General features: G+C 38.8%; 1 protein-coding gene across 1 annotated transcript in view; it reads left to right on the top strand.

Annotated features, from left to right (window-relative positions):
* LOC107572746 (signal peptide, CUB and EGF-like domain-containing protein 3) overlaps positions 1-25,290 on the top strand; it is a 50,775-nt gene that overhangs the window by 21,649 nt on the left and 3,836 nt on the right. Inside the window, exons 2-12 of the mRNA XM_016259181.1 lie at positions 8,418-8,534; positions 10,579-10,701; positions 10,912-11,028; positions 11,121-11,216; positions 15,391-15,507; positions 18,665-18,823; positions 18,924-19,127; positions 19,904-20,065; positions 20,195-20,362; positions 24,363-24,524; positions 24,763-24,960. Coding sequence (XP_016114667.1) covers positions 8,418-8,534; positions 10,579-10,701; positions 10,912-11,028; positions 11,121-11,216; positions 15,391-15,507; positions 18,665-18,823; positions 18,924-19,127; positions 19,904-20,065; positions 20,195-20,362; positions 24,363-24,524; positions 24,763-24,960 — 1,623 coding nt within the window. The remainder of the gene's footprint in view (positions 1-8,417; positions 8,535-10,578; positions 10,702-10,911; positions 11,029-11,120; positions 11,217-15,390; positions 15,508-18,664; positions 18,824-18,923; positions 19,128-19,903; positions 20,066-20,194; positions 20,363-24,362; positions 24,525-24,762; positions 24,961-25,290) is intronic.

Here is a 25,290-nt window from a genome sequence, read left to right as displayed (position 1 = left end):
CATGAATGGCAAAGCATACATAGCATGCCTAGAAAACCCTTTTGGTGTGGGACAATGTATAACCTGTTGTGCATTTGCAAAATAATCATTCCATCAGTCCTATAAATCAGACTGCAGTCGTCTATGCTTATCCTTCACGAGGAAACGAGACGCTGGCGCTGAGTGAGTGCTGAGGCTGAAGCGTGTAAACAGACTGTTTGCTCTATCTGAGGATTAACAGCCTCAGTGTTCCCCTGCTGTCATCAGCCCAGCGACGGGACGCGTCCTTCAACACCTCTCCGAAAGCCTGGAGACATTCCTGTCTCTCTTAAGAGCGTTCTGAGGGGTATTTAGGGGGAGGTGTTATCAGATCCCCAGTATTCTGAAGGTGGGAGTCGCTGATAAAGCCCGTATCTCCGCTCTATAAACAGAGAAGCTGTCATTTCGCTCTCACAATGCCATTGTTTTAAGCTGTGAGATTAAGTGGGACCCGCATGCCCGGGTCTATAGGGGTGAAAAAGTCAGAATATCTCACTTGTTGTATTGTTAGGGGCCATTTACATTTGCTCATACTCAGGGTTGGGAGTTGTCAGCTCGTAACTCTCAAATCATGCTGAGACGTGTGCTATTATTTGTCTTAGTGATCCGATTTTCATCAGGCAGATGATAAAACTGATGTAAAAATCCCATAGAATTGCATTGAAAGAAGGACCAAACCTTAAAAAAGACCTGGAACACCCCAGCAACCAAATAGCAATGATCCAAGACATTTAATAATGTCATTGATTTGATGCCACTGGCAGTATTGGACGAAAACAAAACTGAGCTGAATAATGACACTGTTGTTTTCTGAAGAGCTGCTTAAAGCTGAATTGAATGAAGATACAATTACTTGAGAAGCAAAATTACATGGAAAAAATACATAAAAATAAATAGCATTTAATGAAAAATATAACAAAATGAAGTGACTTTACGCTTAAAACAAGAAAAATGTCTGCCAGTGGCATAAAAAAAATTGGTTTTATTTTTCTTACTCCATTGGTTGATATGAAGCATAATAAACTCATACATAATTTTGATAACATTTTCAGGATACAAGGTTATTTTCTTAACCACTTGGTATATATATATATATATTTTTTTTTTTTCATTTATTTATTTATTTTTTTTAAGATTTATTTTTTATTCCTTCATTGGAATGGTAAGAAACTTGGTACAGGTTTTGGCACTTGCTGTATGAACACAAATGTTTAAAAGATGTCATGGTCAAAATGATGTATTCAAGAAAAAATGGTCACACTTGTAGTTGAATGAATGGGAAGGAAATTTGATCTAGTGCAGTGGTTCTCAAACTTTTTACACCAAGTACCACCTCAGAAAATATTTGGCTCTCCAAGTACCACCATAATGACCAACATTAAAATACAGTAGCGTAGTAGGCCTAATTATTCAGCTACAGCTATGCACAGTTCAAAAACGAGGCAGTTTTATTCCTAATAGGAATATTTATTATTGTCGGCCACTTTAAACATTGTAAATACAGTTTGAACATTAACACTGCACTGTGCTTACGTACAGGTAAATAAAAAACTTAAATTATTAAATTAAAATACTGTACCTAAAAGTTAAATAAAAACTGTACAGTGCTTAAAAAGTAAAAAAAAAAACTGTACTGTACTTAAATGTACAGTACAAAATGTACAGTACTTGATCTAAAAAAATAACACAGGCATCATTTAGCCACCTTTATATTTAATTCAGTGATTCCTCTGCGTACCATTGGATCAGTGATCTAGTGGAAACGTTTGGTACTGCACTCAAACTAAATCTTACTGAAAGCTAATTTTTTGAGATATTAACCTCAAATTTGGAACACAACTTGTTTAGATGGCTTTGATTTTCATGTAGTTTTAGAGTAAAACATGTTTTGGAAAAATTACATTTAATATCAAATTTAATACAAAAGTATTTTTTTTCACTTAAACACTAATCTGCCAAGTGCCTTCTTTAAAAAGAGACCAAAATTAAGTCTGTACTCCAGAGCATTTAAGGTTTACAACAGTAAATTAAATTTTCAGGCCTATGCTCAAAAAGTGCTTAACAGGCAATACATGGATCATAACCATTATTCCAACTATTCCATAAATTTAATTTAGCACCATAGAATTCCCTAAAAATAGAAGAATAGTTGAGTAATTATTAATAAGTAAGTTTGCCTCTCAAGTAATTGTTTCGTGATTTAAGAATGTTTCCATATTTTTACTGGAAAACCAGATAAAACGGATTTGATTTTTTTGCAGTGCAAATACCAAATCATTAGTCTTAGAACTTTTATCAATAATTTGAAACTAACAATTAATTCATGCACAGAGTGTCACATGCACACTAAGATACTTAACATTGAATAATATTATTGATTTGACGGCACTGACACTGTCGTATGAAAACAAAACTTGAACTGAATTGAGCTGGATGATAAAACTATTGTCGTCTGTAGAGCTTCTTTATAGCTTAATCAAATTTGTTTCATAATTGTTGAACTCCGCAACAATAAAATGTTATTAAACTGAACTGAATCAACATTGAACTGAGCTGAAGAACAACACTATTGCATTCTGTAGAGCTGCTTTATAGTTGAATTGAGTTTGTTTAAAAACTAATAACCTTTGGATTGACACTGATGAACTAAATTAATGTAAAACTGCTTTGAAACAATATGTATTGCATAAAGTGCTGTTTAAATAAATATGACTTCACCCTAGCAACTGCATAGCAACACCCTTGCAATCTCTTGGCATCATGATTGCATGGACAAGCACCACTCACGTATTCCTTAGAAAATCTTGTTAATGTTTCTAATATAAATAACCCCCTTGAATTCTGCCCTTTCTGTTACTATTCCAAGATTTTGTTTTTTGTTTTTTTCACGGTACCCACTTAGCACAGAGAACTGAAATGCGCGATGAAAGAATGAGAGAATGCAGCGCTGCACGTACACACACCTGCTGTCAGACCCGCATACTAACACCCAAACACTCTAAAATACACTTCATGGCATCTCAGCAGCACAGCCTGACCTTCAAAAAATACTTTTTTTTATGCATGGACAAGCACCACTCACGTATTCCTTAGAAAATCTTGTTAATGTTTCTAATATAAATAACCCCCTTGAATTCTGCCCTTTCTGTTACTATTCCAAGATTTTGTTTTTTGTTTTTTTCACGGTACCCACTTAGCACAGAGAACTGAAATGCGCGATGAAAGAATGAGAGAATGCAGCGCTGCACGTACACACACCTGCTGTCAGACCCGCATACTAACACCCAAACACTCTAAAAATACACTTCATGGCATCTCAGCAGCACAGCCTGACCTTCAAAAAATACTTTTTTTTTTTATTTAAACCTGTTGTTTTAAATCTGTGGTAAGATTATAATTGGGTAGTTGACAAATAACATTTTATTCAGCACTCTATTTTAAGTGCTGAAACTGATCACAGTTTCTTTTTTCCATTATTTCTAGTCACCTTTTGGTGACAACCTATCAAAATTCTGGACACATTTACAATAAGAAAAATGCTTAAAATAGCTTTAGATGAAATATAGCATGTCACACTGACATATCTAATATCTAAATATTAAACTAAAATTAAAATATCTAAACATTCTTAAATCAAGATACATTCACTTGAGAAGCAAAATGACTTAAGATATTAAGTCATTTTTGATCAAAATTATGTCACTTTATGCTTAAATCAAGAATATCTGCCAATGGGGTCAGAAAACATACATTTGATTTTCTGACCTCACTGGCAGATTTTTTTTGATTATTCTTGTTCAGCGTACAGTCACTTAATTTTGACACATTTTTCCGAAAACAAGACTTATTTTTTTGCCTCTCAAGTACTTGTATCTTAATTTAACCCTCTGGTGCTGCTCGCATGCCAGTCAGAAACGACTGAAACATTTGTATGTCAATGAATGTGCTATACTTTAGTTTGCTAATGTTTTTCATTTAAAGTTTTGTATTTTTAAGGGATTAGTCAAGTCAAGTCAAGTCTGCTTTATTGTCAATTCTTCCACATGTACAGCACATACACACAGAGAATTGAAATTGCGTTACTCTCAGTCCCTTGGTGCATACAGATAACATAAATACAGATAGGTACAGATTAAATACAAAATACAAAATACAACTATACAAATAAGGTAAAATGTAAAAATATATCTATATATATAAAGCACAAGGCATATGGCAGATAGTGTGCAAACCAGTAGAAAGTAAAACAGTGCAGATATAGTGATTGTAGTGCAAAAAACAATGATTTGTAGTGCAAAAGAGCTTATTTCGACTGATTAAAGTGACAGTGTGTGTGTATTTGGGAGGGGGGGAGTGGGAGAGTCCATCAGAGGGTTTAAGGGATGGCACTAAATTATATTTATGAAGCAATCCATTTATTACCTGTTAACCACTTTTTGAGCACATACCTGAAAATAAAATGTCCAGCTAAAACTGTCAAATCTTGAATGCTTTGGAGCAGAGACTTAAATTTGGTCTCTTTTTAAAGAAGATACTTGGCAGATTTAAAAAACAAAAAAATTATAGTTTATTTTTATTATGAAAAATGCACCGATAGTAAATGATATGGAATATATATTTTTCAAAACATGTTTTACTCTAAAACTGTGAGAATATCAAAGCCATAAATTTAAACAAGTTGTGCCAAATTTGAGGTTGATATCGCAAATATTGACCTTTCAGTAAGGTTTTGTTTTGGGCGCAGTAGCAAACATTTCCACCTGATGAAATTCACTTCCCATTTACACTGATGAGCTTACTGCATTATGACCACCTAATATATCTAATAACCTGTAGGACCTCATTTGTGACCCTGGAGCACACAACCAGTCATAAATCGCACGGATATATTTGTAGCAATAGCCAACAGTGCATTGTATGGGTCAAAATTATCGATTTTTCTTTTATGCCAAAAATCATTAGGATATTACACTCTAAAAAATGCTGGGTTAAATACAACCCAGTGCTGGGTAAAATAGGGACAAACCCAGCAATTGGGCTGGTTTGACCCAGCGGTTGGGTTACTACCCAGAAGGTTGGGTTAAACATTTAACCCAACCGCTGGGTCAAAACAACCCAATTGCTGGGTTTGTCCCTATTTTACCCAGCACTGGGTTGTATTTAACCCAGCATTTTTTAGAGTGTAATTAAAGACCATGTTCCATGAAGATATTTTGTAATGTGATGTATATGATGTATAAATCTTTACCCTTATGACTGGTTTTATGGTCCAGGCTCACATTTAGCCCGCAAAACCGCATCCATGCTGCAAGGCTTTGATTTAACGAGGTGTCAGTAGGTCTCCTGGGTTATCTGGTACCATAATGTCAATAGCAGGTCCTCCAGTTCCTGTAAATTGTGGGGATGTGGTGATAGCGTGAACCCACTTCTCGATTGGGTTCATGTCAGGTGAATTTGGAGGCCAAGGCATTAACATGTTCCTCGATCCTCTCCTTGACGATTCTGGCAGCATTATCCTGCTGGTAATGGCTATCACCGGCTGATACCTGACAGCTGTCAGGGATTGTGTTGTTGGGATAATGGGGCCTAAAGTGTCCCAAGAAAACATCGCCCACAAAATAACACCACCTGTGTCTGCCTCACAATGCATCCAGGCACCATAGCCTCTGTTGGTAATCAGCATATCTGTGCTCAGCCATTGACGTGATGCACCAGGAATCTTGATTCGTCACACCAGGCCACTTTCTTCCAATCATCCATGGTCCAGTCTCAATAAACTTTGGCCCAATTTCATGAGTTGTTGGTGATTGCGTGCAGTTAGCATGGGGATGGTCGGCTACGCAGAGGGCTGAGATGAACTGTGTGCTGTGACACATTGCCCTGCTGTTGTAGCTGCTGGTGATTTGTCGCACTGTGGCCCAACAGTCACTGTGAACAATGGCTGGATGACGGTTCGTCGTTTGGCTATTCGTGCACCACTTTTGATACATACTCACTACAGCAGCACATGAATAACCTACAAGGTGTGCCGTTTCCAAGATCGAAGTTTCGAGGTGCCATGCCATCACAATTTGTCCTTTATTAAACTCTGGTAAATTGGCAGCTTGAATCAAGTCCAAGTATTTTATTTTGTGTGTGTGTGAGAGAGAGAGAGCGAGAGAGAGAGAGTGTGAGTGAGTGAGTGAGTGAGTGAGTGAGTGTTTTACATAGCAAGTGCCAAAACCTTTACCAAGTTTCATACCATTCCGATGAATAAAAAAATTATAAATAAGTGAGTGAGTGAGTGAGTGAGTGAGTGAGTGAGTGAGTGAGTGAGTGAGTGAGTGAGTGAGTGAGTGAGTGAGTGAGTGAGTGTTTTACATAGCAAGTGCCAAAACCTTTACCAAGTTTCATACCATTCCGATGAATAAAAAAATTATAAATTAAATTAAATTTTTTAATCAAAAATGACCAAACAGCACCAGAGGGTTATAAATCTTATTTCAGTTCAGATATTTGTACTGGAAAACAAGACAAAAATACAGAGATGGAACATAATTTTTGCAGTCTGCTGGTTGTTTTGCCTTCAGTTACCTTTGGAAAAGAAATGAAATCTGGCTTTTTACACTAAATCCAGGCAGTGTTGATTCTCATGTGTATTAGATGATGCATGTTGGGTTATTCATTGTTGTCTCTGGAGTCTATAAAGTCCTTCAGTGTGATTCTCCTGCTGAGGCGTTGAGTGATAACTCCCCCACCGCACTCACATCAAATCCCAGAATTGATGTTCACCAAAGGCAAGAAACAGTGCAGACATCAGCAGGGTGATTTGTTAGATTGAACAAGAGTTTCTGGGGCGTGTATTGATTGTGTAACCTTCATTTATGGAGCTGTGCTTTCTCAAGGCCTGACTGATGAAGCTGCTTCTTGATGCCACACTTGGAGGTAACCTAAGGACGAAGTGGTCTAAACTGATCTACCAAAAGGCTAAAAGCTTGTTAATAAGCTCATTCACATACAAACTGTAAAAAACAAACAAAAAAGTACTTGCGAGTAAGTCGACAGCGATGAGAATCAGTGTTGTCAAAAACACAAAACAAAAATTAGAAAATGTGGTGAAAAAATTTGAGGTCATTTTTGTTCCCATGAGATTCACCCAGACAGAAATGAGGTGCACAGGGAACTTCTGCAGTAATGAGTGAGGTGGCAGTCAACAGAATCCAGAGACCGACCCGAAACGGTCTTAAGTTACGACACATTTCATAATACGGCAGATGAGGCAGCGTTTAAGGCTAAATCATTTCCAGATGTCTTGAGGAAATAAGGATGAGGGGTTTAAATACCTCGGCTCTAGCCAGGTAATGTGTGTTAATGAACAGCAGAAGGTTTATTAAGACCTAATTGGGGATTCCACTGAAATGATTGACATCAGATGAAGCGCCACATGGTACTGTTCTTCGTGGCTACACCGATAAAAAAATTCCGTAAAATTTACGGTAAAAAAAACGGCAGCTGTGGTTGCCGGAATTTTACCGTAAAAAATACGGTAGCAACGTTTTAGGTTTTACAGTTTTAACTTAAATTTACAGTTAAATACCGTAATTTCATTAACTGATATAATGTTAATATACCAACCTATTGAAGTACGGAAATCTGTTTTGTACCTTTGTAATACACTGATAACCACCAAATGCAGGTGGTGATGAGAAAGTCACATGATGAACCAAAGCCCATCACAAGCAGCTTTTAAATAATAACATATATAGAAGGTGCACAGTGTCATTCACACAAACACCAAACACCATCATGGTAACACACATGAAACTGAAATAATGCAATAAACATTCATTTAACAACATTAGGTGTAACACACAACCCTAATATACAAAAACAAAAAAACATCAAATTTGAAATGTAACGGAATTCTGGGAATGTCAATCTACAGTTCCCTTTCAGTCGGTCAAAGAGACGTCACGTCGGAGGACCGACGAAATTGGGATCTCGCTTAGAGGGACCAAATGCCAATGTGCATTGGCTCGTTTAGTTTACACTCGGCAGTAGCTGTGGCCCTTTGGTAGGATCCCAATTTCGTCGGTCCTCCGACGTGACGTCGAGAGTGACCGACTGAAAGGGAACGTCTCGGTTACATACGTAACAGAGACGTTATTCACTGTAAATTATACGGTCTATAATACCGTAAAATTAATGTCCAATACATGTAATGTCAAATACAGTTTTTCACTGTATATAGTAGGGGAATTTACCGTTAACCATTTGACAGGATTTTACTGTAGTATTTTTACAGTCTTTTACCATTAAATTCACGGTCATTTTTTACAGTGTACCGGTTTTCCACACTATAGTGCGAAATTCAGTATTTCTCATATGAATAAAAGTGTTTGTGTTTCCTGTCTCTGCAGATATAGATGAGTGTTCATTTGACCGGGCATGTGACCACACATGTGTGAACTCACCTGGAAGTTTCCAGTGCTACTGCCACAAAGGTTACGTCATCTACGGCGTGGCTCACTGTGGAGGTAAGCCATGCATTATGGGAGTTTCTGTGTTACAAGAACAATGTCCATTTCCTCGGCAGTAAAGAAACGTCTAATAGAAAACTCATGTTGGTAAACCCACTAGCTCTTCTTGGTAGGACCTTGGGCAAACATGAAAACTGAGACTTTCCTATATAAATGCTCTCCAGTTTCCTCTGGCAGCAATCGGGACCCTAAACAAATCTGTAAAGGTTATTCTGAGGTTTGTATCCACCTTATTTTGCAACCAAGCTATTTTCTTTTGAATGTGCGAGACTTCCGATTCATTAGCTGCTACAGAAGCACAGTAAACGGTACAAGCTAGTGAGTTTATGATTATGATAATAGTTTGCAATATAAAGCAGCATAACAGACTGTTTTTGTAAAGGTAAAATAACTAGAAGTGAATGACAGTGGAAGCCTTGCACATTAAAGTTACAAATGTGCTTGCGCTCTAATGTTATGGTGGATAAGGCACAAGCTGTAACCCATGTTTCAGGGATATCTTTGAAATAATGGGTAGTTGTTACATTTGGATGTCCGGGAAAGTCTTATGAAAGTCTTGTAATAATATAATCAATTTCAGCTAAACCCAGTGCTAAAAGCCATGGTTATCACATCAGTCAGATGGTTTCTTCCCGTCTAAGTGGGTGGCTCTCGGCCAGAATAAGCTGCATCAGTGAACCTTGTTTCAGGGCTGATTGAGCAGATGAGGACTCATTTAGTGATTAACTATTGTTGAGAGGACCAGAAATAATGAATGTATCTCTATGCCCGTTGGCACTAAGATAACACCCAAATTTATGGAGTTCTCGCTTTTGTTTCCAGAGAATTGTCATCGGTTTCCCATTGATAGCTTATCTGCCGGGAAATAGAAGTTAAAGCCCCTGATATACTCAGAGCGAAGTTCTTTTTTGTTCTTTGCTCAGGGATAAAAAGAAGTTTGAAATACCTTTGCATTGGTATACTCTTACAACTTCAGTTTCTGCTATAAAGCAGCTCTCCAGCGTGTTCATATGTTTGCTTGCGGCTGACCTCGATGGACTAAACAGAAGAAATGAACCGGAGAAGATTTCCAGAGCACAACATGGACCAATGGTGGTTTGATGGCGTTTACCATTCGCCAAACTGCGTTGAACTCCTGAAACAAACCGCGTTTTGACTTGATTTCGTTCAAAATGATGTCACACCAGTTTGTTCTTCAGTTGTGCTTGAAGTATATCAGGGCCTTAAAGCTGCAAAAGGCCTTGGGTCAGAATTGATTGTTGCAGAGTTTACAGTGCAAGAACATAAACTCTTTGGTTTAGGTCTTTCTCCATTCAAGTAGATTGGAGCTAGACTTGCACGACTTGAAAGCAGCTGCCTGAGGGTGTCATCAAGTGGACTGACTTGCCATAAAAGGGACTTTGACCAAAGTCTGTATCTACAAGAGCTTAACAGAAGTGCCCATGTAACATTGGTTTTCTCTTCCCCCGTCCCCTTCCTCGCTCTTTAGATTAATGAAGGCTCGGGATCCAGACAGGGAAAGGAAATGTGAAAGTCAAAGGTTTATCCTGGAGCCGGTTCAAATCTGATGGGGAACAAAAGAACGACAAAGAGAAGGAAAACCAGACTAGCCTAGCAAGCAAGCTCTGTATTCCTTAAAGAAACATTAAAAACCCTGCTTTTCAGAAAATTAATTTGTTGAAACACACTTTTTCTTTGTCTCTGTTTCTAATCCACTCAATGATACAACCTCCGTTTTGTCTCTTATTTGGCTTTGGTTTTCTGTTTTTTATTTTTTCCTCTGCTGGTTTTGTTCCAGTGTTGGGGAGTAACTAGCTAAAAGTGCTGATGATGCTAACCTGTCTAATTTGTTAACTTAGCTTTAATCCATGTTAGATTCACTTGTCACAATGGAAATGGAAGGTTGAGTTGAGTGAATTGCATTGTTGGATGAAGTGGAGGTTGCTCTGCATACAGTACATTTTCATCAGTTGAATGTCCATATTTTATGTCCTTTTATAGCGAAGATAAATCATTTATAATTGTCTGCTTTGTTTTATAGATATTGATGAGTGCAGCATTAATCGGGGTGGCTGTAAATTTGGATGCGTGAACACTCTGGGCAGTTACGAGTGTACCTGCGCTCCTGGTTACAAACTGCACTGGAACAGGAAGGACTGTGTCGGTATGTGGACAAGAGTGCCACCTAGAGGCCATTCAGATGCAACTAAAATCTTATAGTTCAAGTGCAAATGCCAAATACTGCAGATTAATTCCTTATTTTATAAATTATAGATTTGTATTAGTTGATTTTCTTTGAGATCCAATCACTTTTGATGCATATTAACATAATTCAGTGTACTTGCTTGGAGTCAAACTTACCATTTCTGCACAGAGATCGTGAAATGTACATCCAGTCTGGTGGCCCCCAAAGCCACCCTTACTTGCAGTAAGATGGGGAAAAAAGAGAGCTGCTCTCTCACGTGTGCATCCAAAGCACATTACCTATCAGGTACGAACCAATACCCCCCAAATTACTTAATATTACAAGCTTGTGCAGTCAACTCTAATGCTGGTGATCAATTTCCATTTTACGTTTCACAGAATCAGACAACAGCTATTCTGTCAGCTGTGGAATACCCATTCTACGAGGTAAATCTCAGAGCAGATTAAATGCAAGCAGCATCCAGAGCTGCATAGGTAAGATCATACATACATCCCAACATGTAGAATTTGAAAGCAGTTGAATCTTGGCAAGTAATGTTTTTTTTCACAAAAAGGGTATTTAAGTCATCACTGAGGAGTAGGTCAGTCAAGACTTGATTTGAATCTTGGCGACTAATGGTGTGCACTTTCCACAAATAGGGTAGACTTTGATGGCTAATTTGTATTTTGTATTTTACCATTATAGGTTCCCATACAGGTAATCGCATTAGAGGTAATCTCATTTTTATTGTGAGATATGTTACAGAACCCATTAAGCATATTAACTATAAACCAACATTTGGACATAAACTAGCAAACCTGTTACCCATTTTAGCATAGTGTTTATTATTTATCATAATTTATTTATCAAAGTTTTAGTATGAAGGATTCCACATATAAACTAATAGAAAATCAAACAGATCATATATTATTAGGGCCCAAGCCACTAAGGTGCAGGGCCCTATTGATCCCCTAAGGATTATAATTTTTTTCTTATTTTCTTTTTTTTTTTTTTCGAGACTATCCAGGGTTTTTTGGGGGCCTTAACGTGCTCAAAAACTCTTGCGTGGCACAGGGACTCTACGGCGCCACCTGGAACACAGTCAGAAAACTTTACGTATATCTCACACATACTTGCACATATTCATATGAAACTCGGTACACATCTAGGACTCATTGAGCCGAACAACTTTCGCACTGCATGTTATAGGCTCCGCCCAACAGGAAGTTGGCTATTCAGGGCTGTGTAAAAAGCTCATGCTGTGGAATTTGATATACTCCTCATAGGTTTTTTACCCGATTGCCACCAAACTCAGTGAACATGATCTCAAGACATTGGGGATGCTAAATTGCGAAGGGATTTTTGATATCTCGAATGGTTTGGCCGTGGCGAGGCGATGATGTTATGGCGAGAAATGAGAAACAGGAAGCGTCTAATAACTTCCACATACATTGTCTGATTTTGATCAAACTTCAGTGGTTTGTTTGTTGTATGATGCAGATCTCATAGATGTGAGTATTATGAGTCAAAGTTATAGCGCAGGAAGTGTGTCTTTTTCAAAATGCTTTGAATTCAGCATCTTATTTTTACTCGATTTGCTTCAAACTTCATCAGAATAATGTAAAAATCATCTGATCTCACTTTACCTCTGTGTGCGTGTTGAGTGTGGGGGTGGGAGAGAGAGAGACTTTTAAACATCGCTTTATTCACTAATTACTATCCAGGGTTTTTTGGGGGCCTTAACGTGCTCAAAAACTCTTGCGTGGCACAGGGACTCTACGGCGCCACCTGGAACACAGTCAGAAAACTTTACGTATATCTCACACATACTTGCACATATTCATATGAAACTCGGTACACATCTAGGACTCATTGAGCCGAACAACTTTCGCACTGCATGTTATAGGCTCCGCCCAACAGGAAGTTGGCTATTCAGGGCTGTGTAAAAAGCTCATGCTGTGGAATTTGATATACTCCTCATAGGTTTTTTACCCGATTGCCACCAAACTCAGTGAACATGATCTCAAGACATTGGGGATGCTAAATTGCGAAGGGATTTTTGATATCTCGAATGGTTTGGCCGTGGCGAGGCGATGATGTTATGGCGAGAAATGAGAAACAGGAAGCGTCTAATAACTTCCACATACATTGTCTGATTTTGATCAAACTTCAGTGGTTTGTTTGTTGTATGATGCAGATCTCATAGATGTGAGTATTATGAGTCAAAGTTATAGCGCAGGAAGTGTGTCTTTTTCAAAATGCTTTGAATTCAGCATCTTATTTTTACTCGATTTGCTTCAAACTTGGACATAAACTAGCAAACCTGTTACCCATTTTAGCATAGTGTTTATTATTTATCATAATTTATTTATCAAAGTTTTAGTATGAAGGATTCCACATATAAACTAATAGAAAATCAAACAGATCATATATTATTAGGGCCCAAGCCACTAAGGTGCAGGGCCCTTTTGATCCCCTAAGGATTATAATTTTTTTCTTATTTTCTTTTTTTTTTTTTTCGAGACTATCCAGGGTTTTTTGGGGGCCTTAACGTGCTCAAAAACTCTTGCGTGGCACAGGGACTCTACGGCGCCACCTGGAACACAGTCAGAAAACTTTACGTATATCTCACACATACTTGCACATATTCATATGAAACTCGGTACACATCTAGGACTCATTGAGCCGAACAACTTTCGCACTGCATGTTATAGGCTCCGCCCAACAGGAAGTTGGCTATTCAGGGCTGTGTAAAAAGCTCATGCTGTGGAATTTGATATACTCCTCATAGGTTTTTTACCCGATTGCCACCAAACTCAGTGAACATGATCTCAAGACATTGGGGATGCTAAATTGCGAAGGGATTTTTGATATCTCGAATGGTTTGGCCGTGGCGAGGCGATGATGTTATGGCGAGAAATGAGAAACAGGAAGCGTCTAATAACTTCCACATACATTGTCTGATTTTGATCAAACTTCAGTGGTTTGTTTGTTGTATGATGCAGATCTCATAGATGTGAGTATTATGAGTCAAAGTTATAGCGCAGGAAGTGTGTCTTTTTCAAAATGCTTTGAATTCAGCATCTTATTTTTACTCGATTTGCTTCAAACTTCATCAGAATAATGTAAAAATCATCTGATCTCACTTTACCTCTGTGTGCGTGTTGAGTGTGGGGGTGGGAGAGAGAGAGACTTTTAAACATCGCTTTATTCACTAATTATGTTAATTACAACAAAAAGATCTAAAGAGACAAACGCGTGGATTTATACATTTTTGTGCTGCAAAAAATTATTTGACACTCATTTGATTCTGACCTATGACATCCTGTGACATGACAGTCATCTGAATTTTCTGATATCTTTAAAGTGCATTATCCAAACTCTTCAAAACTTTTTACATATGGAGAACAAGTCATTCGTTGGAAACATGCTTAGTTTCATATATTTAAAATGCTCAGGGGAGTGACAGAAAATTAAAAACTGTCAAACAGTTCAGCTCAGATGAAGACTAAGCTGTAATGCAGGCAAAAATATTTCACAAATGCTTTTAGATCAATAAAATCGTTAGAAAATGCATATAAATAATTAAAGGCTTGGTAACACTTTACAATAATGCCTCATTTGTTAACATTAGTAAATGCATTAACTGACAAGAACCATCAATGCACAATATATTATTGCAGCATTTATTAATGGCTGTTGATGTTAGTTAATCAAAATGTTCATGTTAATTCACATTGCATTAACTAATGTTAACAGATAAAGCTTTAAATTAATAATGTTTTAGTTTTGAACTTAATATTAACTAACATTAATAAATGCTATATAATTATTGTTCATGTTCATTTATATAGTTAATGTTAATAACTGAAACCTTATTGTAAAGTATTACCAAAGTTTTATATATTGTTGTGTGTGTGTGTGTGTTTCACAGTCTTAATGGTTTGGATTAACCCTTTTATTTCTGTATCCCTTAAAACCAGCCTGCCAGAGGGTTACTGTAGATGCATGTGCCCACTGTGCACCATTCTCCAGATGCCACCGGGGTGGTGTTTGCGCTGATGGCTTAGGCCCGCCATCGCTACTTGCAACTATATTTTAATTTGATCTCCTGGGGTTAACGATAAACATTTTCTTAATGCTAAGCCCCTCAATTTCACTGATCATTTGTTGAAAAAGACTTAATTTTCTAAGACATTTAGGTCCTATTTTGTACCCTATTTGTTGAAAGTGCCGGCAAACAGAACCTGGAAAGCGATGAGACATTTCTTTTGAACAGCTGCAGTCAATGATTCCGAGAAACATAATGACAGATACATCGCAGCTGTCCAATTACATGATCATTTGATGCGCTTGGCAAATTAGAAACTTATTTACCATGCCTGATGTTTGTTTTGATGTCAAACTTGTTTCACATTAGGATGCCTGTCACGGCACACTATAATCTCAAATTGCTGTTCCTCATAAGTGATCAGAGTGAGCATAAAGCTAACACGAATCTGCTTTAAATGTTCACAAACAGCCCAGCTGGTTTTGTTTTCTCAATCATGCGCGTTGCATGTAGCAAGCCAGCAGCTGTGAATTAATGTAGTTAGCTAGTAGTTGTCAGCAAGGACTTTATATGAATCATGTTGAGCTGCATGTCAAGGCCTCTTTGTTTGGTTGTAGAGACTCAGGCTCCTCCAGTGAAGCAGACGGCGTCCTTCCGGATCAAGAATGCCAAATGCCACCTGCACCCGAAGCATAAGGGGAGGGCAGAGGACAACGGCAGACAGATCGGGCCAGGTCAGAGGTCATAGGGGCCAGGAAATGAAGGGTACCATGTCATTTTGATGGTCCCTGTTGTGGAATAAGGTCATAGGACTATTTGCTGAGGGAGCTGCATTCTCGTTTTGCTACTTAGACAGCAATAATTGGGATAAGGGATAGTTTACCCAAAAATGAAAATTCTGTTGTCATTTACTCACACTTACTTCCTAACATTTTTAATGAAACCTTTGAGATTTCGAAGCAGTTCTAATATTCAGTCTCTCTAAACTAGGGCTGCAACTAACGATTATTTTGATAATCGATTAGTTGGCCGATTATATTTTTCGATTAATCGGATAACAAGCCTGTCTTTTTTTATTGACAAAATACACTATTCCACATGCTGCCTAATGCTATCCTTCAAACAGATGTGCCAACTAAATGCTATAAACATACTGTATGGTGAATATATCTATATCTATGCTATTTAGTACATTATGTGCAAAAATAGTTATAAAGCACAGTTTAAGTGGAGAGTTTAAATAGACAAATGGACAAAGGACAGTTTAAATCACTACACTAAAAATAGAGATGACAATGACGATAATAAAGAAAAGCACAAACTCAGTGTTAACAGACGAGAGGAATGTTCTGCGTCAACACACAAATTCACTCTGAATACATTAATCTGTTACTGTCATTTATTTTATCTGTAAATGTAAGGAACGTCTTAAATATATATTCAATTACACGCTGTTATCCCTTTACAGTTACTATCATAAAATTCTTGAATTACATGTTGACTTTTAAACCTAAATGTAAAATCCAATAACAGATATTTCAGCAAATTGAATATTTTTGCGGTGCATATTAATTTTCTTCCTCTCTACTGCATTCAGTCTGTTTGAAGCGCCGCCGCTCGTTCAGTAAATTCTGAAGTTTAACGCAGACTGTCAGAATGAGCCTTAATGCAAAATAAAAACACTTGCATGAATATGTAACATTTACAGATAATGATATAACCGTAAAATGAAAGTTTTGCACTGAGGAATCATATCACACATTAAATACGTGCATCTGTCAAAGTGCCTGACAGGATGAGCAATGTTAAACATTTCACTACTGCATTAGTTTGAATTTTAAAATACAGCATTTGCATGTTTTGGGCAGCTTGCATCACACACCTTTCCTGAAGCAACTCACTCCGTTTCTTCCACTATTAAATTAATTTCGTCCATACAATGCGTTATTCAGTGTTTGATGCGACTGGCATAAGTTTCCGTGCATGGTGGGTAGACGCAACTAATCAATAATGACATTCGTTGTCGATAATTTTCATTATCGATTATTATCGATTTTATTGATTAGTTGTTGCAGCCCTGCTCTAAACCTCTCCTTTCCCTGAGCCTACTTTGATCTGATTGGTTGGATGGCCCAGTCTGTTGTGATTGGTCTATCGTGTACAGCATGTGTCAGAAACGATACTCACATTGCCATAGTTCCATATTTTTAATGCTCGATAGAAAATATAAACATCTATTTTTTATCATACTTATAGAGCCAATTCTTTATTTTAGGAGACAACTTTATTTATCATGCACTTTTGGCTTTACAACTCTGCAGATTGTTTACATTCACATACAGCTACATTACACACTGCATGAAAGGCAATATTAGAAATGGCATAATAGGGGCACTTTAAGGTTGTGAAGGCATGGTAAAACGAATCCACATAATCCAAGTCTTTGTACGAGCACTTTATATGACGATCTAAACCAGGGGTGGCAAACGTCAGTCCCTTCAGACCCCTTGTCCAAATACCCACACTTGCAGTCTTGACCACTTGAGAGTGCGTGTGCGTGTGCGCGACAGGAAGTAAGTGCGCAAGACTGTCCCAGGTCTTCAAAACGCCAAAGTGCAGTACCCTTAATGCACACTAAATCCACACTATCTTGAATACCGCTCCGGAGCACTATTCGAGGCTTAGTGTATCCCATCATGCATCATGTTTTGGAATAAATCGTGAGACTTTTTGCCGAAATCTCTCGAGAGGTCACAGAAACCTTTCCAATGCAAGTTAAATATTAAAGGGGTCATATGATGCTTTTTTAAAGATCTCGCCTAGAAACACACAGCGTCTCCCTGATATGGCTGCTTCAACACTAACTGCGGTTACTGAAACCACGCCTTCTTTCTTTGCGTGCACATTTGGGCGGCCTTATGCAAATATTCCCACATAGTGACCTAGATATCTGGGGGCATGTTAGAACGAGCCGTTTTAGGGGGGCGTGGCAGAGTCTTAACTTTGATAAAGAATATCTCTTTGGTTTTGAGACTTTAGTCTTTGCAACTTCAGGGATCTTATCTATGCACAATCAGCTTGTAACACTCCAAAGAGAAAGGAAAACTTGAAATCGCATCATATGAACGCTTTAATATAATAATTAGATATTACATATAATTTGGTAGAAAAACAGTGTTTTTACGTTTTATTGGTGCAAAGATGAGTATTGGTGATATTTATTTTGTACAACATTTGCAACTGCTTTTTATCACTTAATTAGAAACACCACAAATTAAAAATGTCATGTTATAGGGACTACTGAATAGACATTTATAAGTTGATTTTAAAGTGCAAAGTATTTAAAATTAATATTAAAATAAAGCTATGTAAACACTTGCATTTTTACAACACTATAAGTGTGTCCCATCAGGTAATGAAAAGTTCGACACACACTTGTGGTCTTCATCCTCACTTGAACACTTGGGCCAAATACAGGAAATACGTCATATAAGTGTTCAAGTGGTCAAGTGCTAAGACCGCAAGTGTGGGTATTTGGACAAGGCAATCGTTTTGCTTCAGCCCTAATCAAACACACCTGAACAAGCTAATCAAGGTCTGAAGGGTTACTAGGAAGCTACAGGCAGGATAGTTTTTTAGGGTTGGAGTTGAACCCTCCAGGACCGGAGTTCACCACCCCTGATCTAAACAATCATCTACACACAAGCATACACATATGGTAAACACAGAAGCATATGTGCATCTCGATCACAATATGTGATTTGCTCTGTGCACGCATGTTTATATGTAAAAAAAGTTAGTAAGTTGACAATCTAATAGTGTCTTTTCCAAAAAATGTGAAACAATTACATTTAAGTGCCGTCTTTGTGTGAATAATAACTTGATTTCCAGGTGGCCAACCGTGCAATAACTGCCTGGTCACGTTCGTTAACCTGAAGTGCGACTCGTCTAAGAAGGCCAAAGGTCGTCGGGCACGTAACCCATCAAGCAAAGAGGTCACGCGCATCACTCTGGAGCTGGAGGCTGAGGTCAAGCCAGGAGACGCCACTGGTGAGTCTGACATCCTCCACCTAAAACAAACCCTCTACCTACCTACAGAAAATGCAGGATGAGCGTGGAAGGTCATAACGTTCATCTTGTTCTCCTGTAGGGAACTGTAACATGATGTGTCAAAGGCAGCGCATGGAGCAGCAGATGAAGTCGTACATTAAAGCCCTGAAAAAATCCATTAACCAGGAGCGTTTCCTCATCCGTGTGGCTGGATTGGAGTACGAGGTGGCACAGAAGATCCCACAAGCTGGACTGAGGCAGGAGAACTGTGGACCGGGCCGAGAAAAAGACAGCGGCCGCTGTGGTAAGAACGGAAGAGTGAGTGGGGTTTGTTTTATATTAACCCCCTTCTCCACTGCAACTTGATGCAAGAGAGCTATCTTTAAACAAAGTGCCAACTGTTAAGAACGAAGGAGAGCATCTACTAGAGATGGTCTGGGACTTGCACTGTCACAAAACAGTTGACTTGTAGGCTATTTAGCTGAGACTCTAAATTAGCGACTCATGAATAAAAGTTTTAGGTCTACTTTTTTTAAGATTATTATGACGCTGATACTGTTCACCCCTTTTTTCTGTGAAAATGTGTTGTTGTTTCCTTTTATATTCCATAGCAGTTTTTCCCAAGAAATACCTAGAAATTATACATTTTATATAAATAAAATATGTGAAATATGAAATAAATTGTCATAAAACGAACCTACAGCATATAGAAAAATGTTGCTGAAAGAGATTTGGCTTGGACTCTGATCGCCTAAGCTTGTCTGGTTTTTTATGCAGAAGTGATGCAAAATGTGTAAAATGAACAGACGTTATGCCATTGCTATTCTTTGACAATACTAGTTATGTGAGATTGCTTGCAAACATTTATAAGAAGGAATTGGGAAGTACTGACAACAAATGCAATGGAAACAAAACCAACTCTTGGATTACGAATTATAGCATTTTACATTGATCGCTTAAAACAACAAGGTCTTTAGAGTCTAATTTAAAAGTTGCATCTGTCAAAAAAAAACAAAAAAGAAACAGAGCTCAGAATTTCAGCTTCCTCACTGCTGCCCCCTGCTGGCTGCTCTCTCTTAGTCAGATGTTTGCCTGGGTCTTACTACCATGGTGAGCAGGAACGCTGCGCCCAGTGCCCACCTGGAACATTCCAGGAACGTGAAGGTCAGCTGGCCTGTGACCTTTGTCCTGGAGGAGACCGCCATGGCCCAGTAGGGGCCCGCAACATCACGTCATGTGCAGGTAACTAGACTTAATCAGTGTGCCTTCTACTTGTAATAGATGTAAATGTTTGCTGCACTAGGCACTTTTTCATTTTTCTATTAAGAGTACACTTTTAACCATTCTTGGTCATTTGTTGTCTGTTTATAGGTCAATGTCCGCCTGGTTATTTCTCCAGCGACGGGTTCAAGCCCTGTCAGCTGTGCCCCGTGGGAACGTACCAGCCCGACCCAGGACGAACACTCTGTTTCCCCTGTGGAGGTGGGCTCGGTACCAAAAGAGAGGGCGCCAGCTCCTTTAATGACTGTGAGGTCAAAGGTCAGACATTTTGAGACTCTACAGTGCAGTGCATTTACATAAAGCTAGACAGTGGGGACAAAATAATGTTTGGAGCAAAACATGGTGCACAATTTGTATGTTGTTTACACCAGTGTAATTTAACATCATTGAGATACTATTATAGGTTTTTAGTAATATTTCAAATTAGTTTTTATTTTTTATTTTATTTTCAGTTAACGTTTCAGTAATTCCGTTATTTAGTTACTTTTTATGTAAATTTTAGTTATTTTAATATATCATATATATGATATATATGTATATGTATATATATATATGGTATATATATATACAGGAACGCTGCGCCCAGTGCCCACCTGGAACATTCCAGGAACGTGAAGGTCAGCTGGCCTGTGACCTTTGTCCTGGAGGAGACCGCCATGGCCCAGTAGGGGCCCGCAACATCACGTCATGTGCAGGTAACTAGACTTAATCAGTGTGCCTTCTACTTGTAATAGATGTAAATGTTTGCTGCACTAGGCACTTTTTCATTTTTCTATTAAGAGTACACTTTTAACCATCCTTGGTCATTTGTTGTCTGTTTATAGGTCAATGTCCGCCTGGTTATTTCTCCAGCGACGGGTTCAAGCCCTGTCAGCTGTGCCCCGTGGGAACGTACCAGCCCGACCCAGGACGAACACTCTGTTTCCCCTGTGGAGGTGGGCTCGGTACCAAAAGAGAGGGCGCCAGCTCCTTTAATGACTGTGAGGTCAAAGGTCAGACATTTTGAGACTCTACAGTGCAGTGCATTTACATAAAGCTAGACAGTGGGGACAAAATAATGTTTGGAGCAAAACATGGTGCACAATTTGTATGTTGTTTACACCAGTGTAATTTAACATCATTGAGATACTATTATAGGTTTTTAGTAATATTTCAAATTAGTTTTTATTTTTTATTTTATTTTCAGTTAACGTTTCAGTAATTCCGTTATTTAGTTACTTTTTATGTAAATTTTAGTTATTTTAATATATCATATATGTATATATGGTATATATATATATATATCATATAAGTTAAATAAAAATTTGAAATATTCTGGGAGGATAGTAATGAAAATTTAAATGAATCATGCAAGGTTATTTACTAATGCCGAGTTCACACTGCACGATTTTAGCCCAATTTTTCACTCGCCGACAGGTTTTGCGAAATCGCCGACAAATGCCCGAAATCGGAGGCAAATCGGTGCTCTTTCATGCGAGTGACAATCACGCAGTGTGAATTATCAAAGACGCGATCTGAGAGAATCGCCGCGTCGCCCGACGCCCGGGAAATATTTGGCATGCTAAATATCTGGAGCTGTCGGCGATTCACAATCACGCTGTGTGAAATGAGTTCTGACTGAAAAACACATTGGCGATGATCTACAGCCAATGAGAGACCAAGATACAGGGCAGCAGGAAGTTCGAGGAGGAGTTATATGAAACGTAGTTTGCGGACCAGTGTTGCAAAATCCGCAATTGCCGCCGGGTGTTTTTTATGTCAGCAGGTTGAAGCGACCCCAATAACGTGATATTTAGGCCTTCAGCTTCCTCACTGCTGCCCCCTGCTGGCTGCTCTCTCTTAGTCAGATGTTTGCCTGGGTCTTACTACCATGGTGAGCAGGAACGCTGCGCCCAGTGCCCACCTGGAACATTCCAGGAACGTGAAGGTCAGCTGGCCTGTGACCTTTGTCCTGGAGGAGACCGCCATGGCCCAGTAGGGGCCCGCAACATCACGTCATGTGCAGGTAACTAGACTTAATCAGTGTGCCTTCTACTTGTAATAGATGTAAATGTTTGCTGCACTAGGCACTTTTTCATTTTTCTATTAAGAGTACACTTTTAACCATCCTTGGTCATTTGTTGTCTGTTTATAGGTCAATGTCCGCCTGGTTATTTCTCCAGCGACGGGTTCAAGCCCTGTCAGCTGTGCCCCGTGGGAACGTACCAGCCCGACCCAGGACGAACACTCTGTTTCCCCTGTGGAGGTGGGCTCGGTACCAAAAGAGAGGGCGCCAGCTCCTTTAATGACTGTGAGGTCAAAGGTCAGACATTTTGAGACTCTACAGTGCAGTGCATTTACATAAAGCTAGACAGTGGGGACAAAATAATGTTTGGAGCAAAACATGGTGCACAATTTGTATGTTGTTTACACCAGTGTAATTTAACATCATTGAGATACTATTATAGGTTTTTAGTAATATTTCAAATTAGTTTTTATTTTTTATTTTATTTTCAGTTAACGTTTCAGTAATTCCGTTATTTAGTTACTTTTTATGTAAATTTTAGTTATTTTAATATATCATATATGTATATATGGTATATATATATATATATCATATAAGTTAAATAAAAATTTGAAATATTCTGGGAGGATAGTAATGAAAATTTAAATGAATCATGCAAGGTTATTTACTAATGCCGAGTTCACACTGCACGATTTTAGCCCAATTTTTCACTCGCCGACAGGTTTTGCGAAATCGCCGACAAATGCCCGAAATCGGAGGCAAATCGGTGCTCTTTCATGCGAGTGACAATCACGCAGTGTGAATTATCAAAGACGCGATCTGAGAGAATCGCCGCGTCGCCCGACGCCCGGGAAATATTTGGCATGCTAAATATCTGGAGCTGTCGGCGATTCACAATCACGCTGTGTGAAATGAGTTCTGACTGAAAAACACATTGGCGATGATCTACAGCCAATGAGAGACCAAGATACAGGGCAGCAGGAAGTTCGAGGAGGAGTTATATGAAACGTAGTTTGCGGACCAGTGTTGCAAAATCCGCAATTGCCGCCGGGTGTTTTTTATGTCAGCAGGTTGAAGCGACCCCAATAACGTGATATTTAGGCCCTGGAATGTGAATTGCACCAGGAGAACCCTGCCAAAAAAAAATGTCTTTTACCCCCTGAACGCGATTTTTCTTGGGGGTCCCCCTCAAAAGCAACTGGGCTATTTTCAGGCTAGTTTTGAGTAGTAATTGGGCGGGTTTTGTAGCGAAAACCTTGCAACCCTGCATCAGACAGAGCTGTCGGCGATTCTTCCTATTGTAAAAGGAGGAGTTATATGAAACGTAGTTTGCGGACCAGTGTTGCAAAATCCGCAATTGCCGCCGGGTGTTTTTTATGTCAGCAGGTTGAAGCGACCCCAATAACGTGATATTTAGGCCCTGGAATGTGAATTGCACCAGGAGAACCCTGCCAAAAAAAAATGTCTTTTACCCCCTGAACGCGATTTTTCTTGGGGGTCCCCCTCAAAAGCAACTGGGCTATTTTCAGGCTAGTTTTGAGTAGTAATTGGGCGGGTTTTGTAGCGAAAACCTTGCAACCCTGCATCAGACAGAGCTGTCGGCGATTCTTCCTATTGTAAAATCATGCAGTATGTAACCTCCTGTCGTCGTTCCATCGTGCAGTGTGAATACAGCAACAACTGAATGCTGCCCCAGATAGTCGTTCAGTGTGAACACAGCAACAACTGAATGCTGCACCAGATAGTCGTTCAGTGTGAACACAGCAACAACTGAATGCTGCACCAGATAGTCGTTCAGTGTGAACACCGCAACAACTGAATGCTGCACCAGATAGTCGTTCAGTGTGAAACCAACAGTGATGCGACGTCTTTGAAAATCGTGTAGTGTGAACTCGGCATAAGGGTTGCGGTAGTCAGTTTACTGATATTTGTGCCATTATTTAATGACCAAATAAAGCATGTCTTAACCCATTTTGTGCCTGTGTTTAGTAGATTACTCGCACCGGATTACCATAAACTCTGCTTGTTTGCGACCCTAAGCTAATTTGCACTGCTTTTTGTAGATTGCTTTGATAATTATTCTTTAATTTGCACGTTGATCAACTGCAGTTCTTTCCACTTCCATCGCACTTTCATAGAATTGCTATCTCGTGTTAATTTGTCCTGTTCAGTAAATCTGGGCCTCAGACTCTTGTGTGCGAAGGAAACTTCATGCTAAATCAGCCCATGTGATATTGGTGTTTGTGTGTGTAGTGTTGTGTTCTCCAGGTCACTATTATAACACCTCAGTTCATCGTTGCATCCGCTGTCCTCATGGAACCTACCAGGCTGAGTTCAGACAGAACTACTGCATTTCCTGTCCTGGAAACACCACCACAGACTTCGACGGGGCCATCAGTGTGTCTCAATGCAAGAGTGAGTTCACTCATTCATTCATTCTAATCAGTCGATTAATCAGGCTAATTTGAAATCTGGAAATAAAAGCAATATCAGATCAGCAAATTGCACTTTGAGTGAACTGATGCATTTTATAAAGAATAAACCTGTATTTTGGCACTGGGAATAAAAAGCATTTAAGGAATAAAAAGTTATCCAGGTCTAGAAATGTTCCATTTTACCATGATGTTATCTTGTTTGTTTGTGGTGTGTTCAGATCGGGAATGTGGGGGTGAAATAGGCGAGTTCATCGGGTACATCGAGTCCCCCAACTATCCAGGAAACTACCCAGCCAATGTAGAGTGTATCTGGACGATCAACCCTCCACACAAACGCAAGATTCTGATCGTGGTTCCGGAGATCTTCCTCCCGTCTGAGGATGAGTGTGGAGATGTCCTAGTAATGAGGAAGAATGGTACGTTTTTGTTCTCTGCTAGGCTTAACCTTTAAATCAACTGTCAAAAATGATTTCACACTTTCAGTACAACATGCTTAAAATAGCAAGCTAGCGTTAAAGTACCCTACCGTTCAAAAGTTTGAGATCAGAAAGATTTGTAATGCTTTTTAAAGAAGTCTCTTATGCTCATCAAAGTTGCATTTATTTCAAAAATACAGAAGAAAACAGTAATATTATAAAATATTATTGCAATTTCAAATAATGGTTTACTGTTTTAATATACTTTCAAACATAATTTATTCCTGTGATGCAAAGCTGAATTTTCAGCATTATTACTTCAGTCTTCAG

The sequence above is a fragment of the Sinocyclocheilus grahami genome, unplaced genomic scaffold, assembly GCF_001515645.1.
Source record: "Sinocyclocheilus grahami isolate Dianchi unplaced genomic scaffold, SAMN03320097.WGS_v1.1 scaffold1807.1, whole genome shotgun sequence".
Lineage (NCBI taxonomy): Eukaryota > Metazoa > Chordata > Actinopteri > Cypriniformes > Cyprinidae > Sinocyclocheilus > Sinocyclocheilus grahami.
This window is presented reverse-complemented; position numbering and strand designations above follow the sequence as displayed.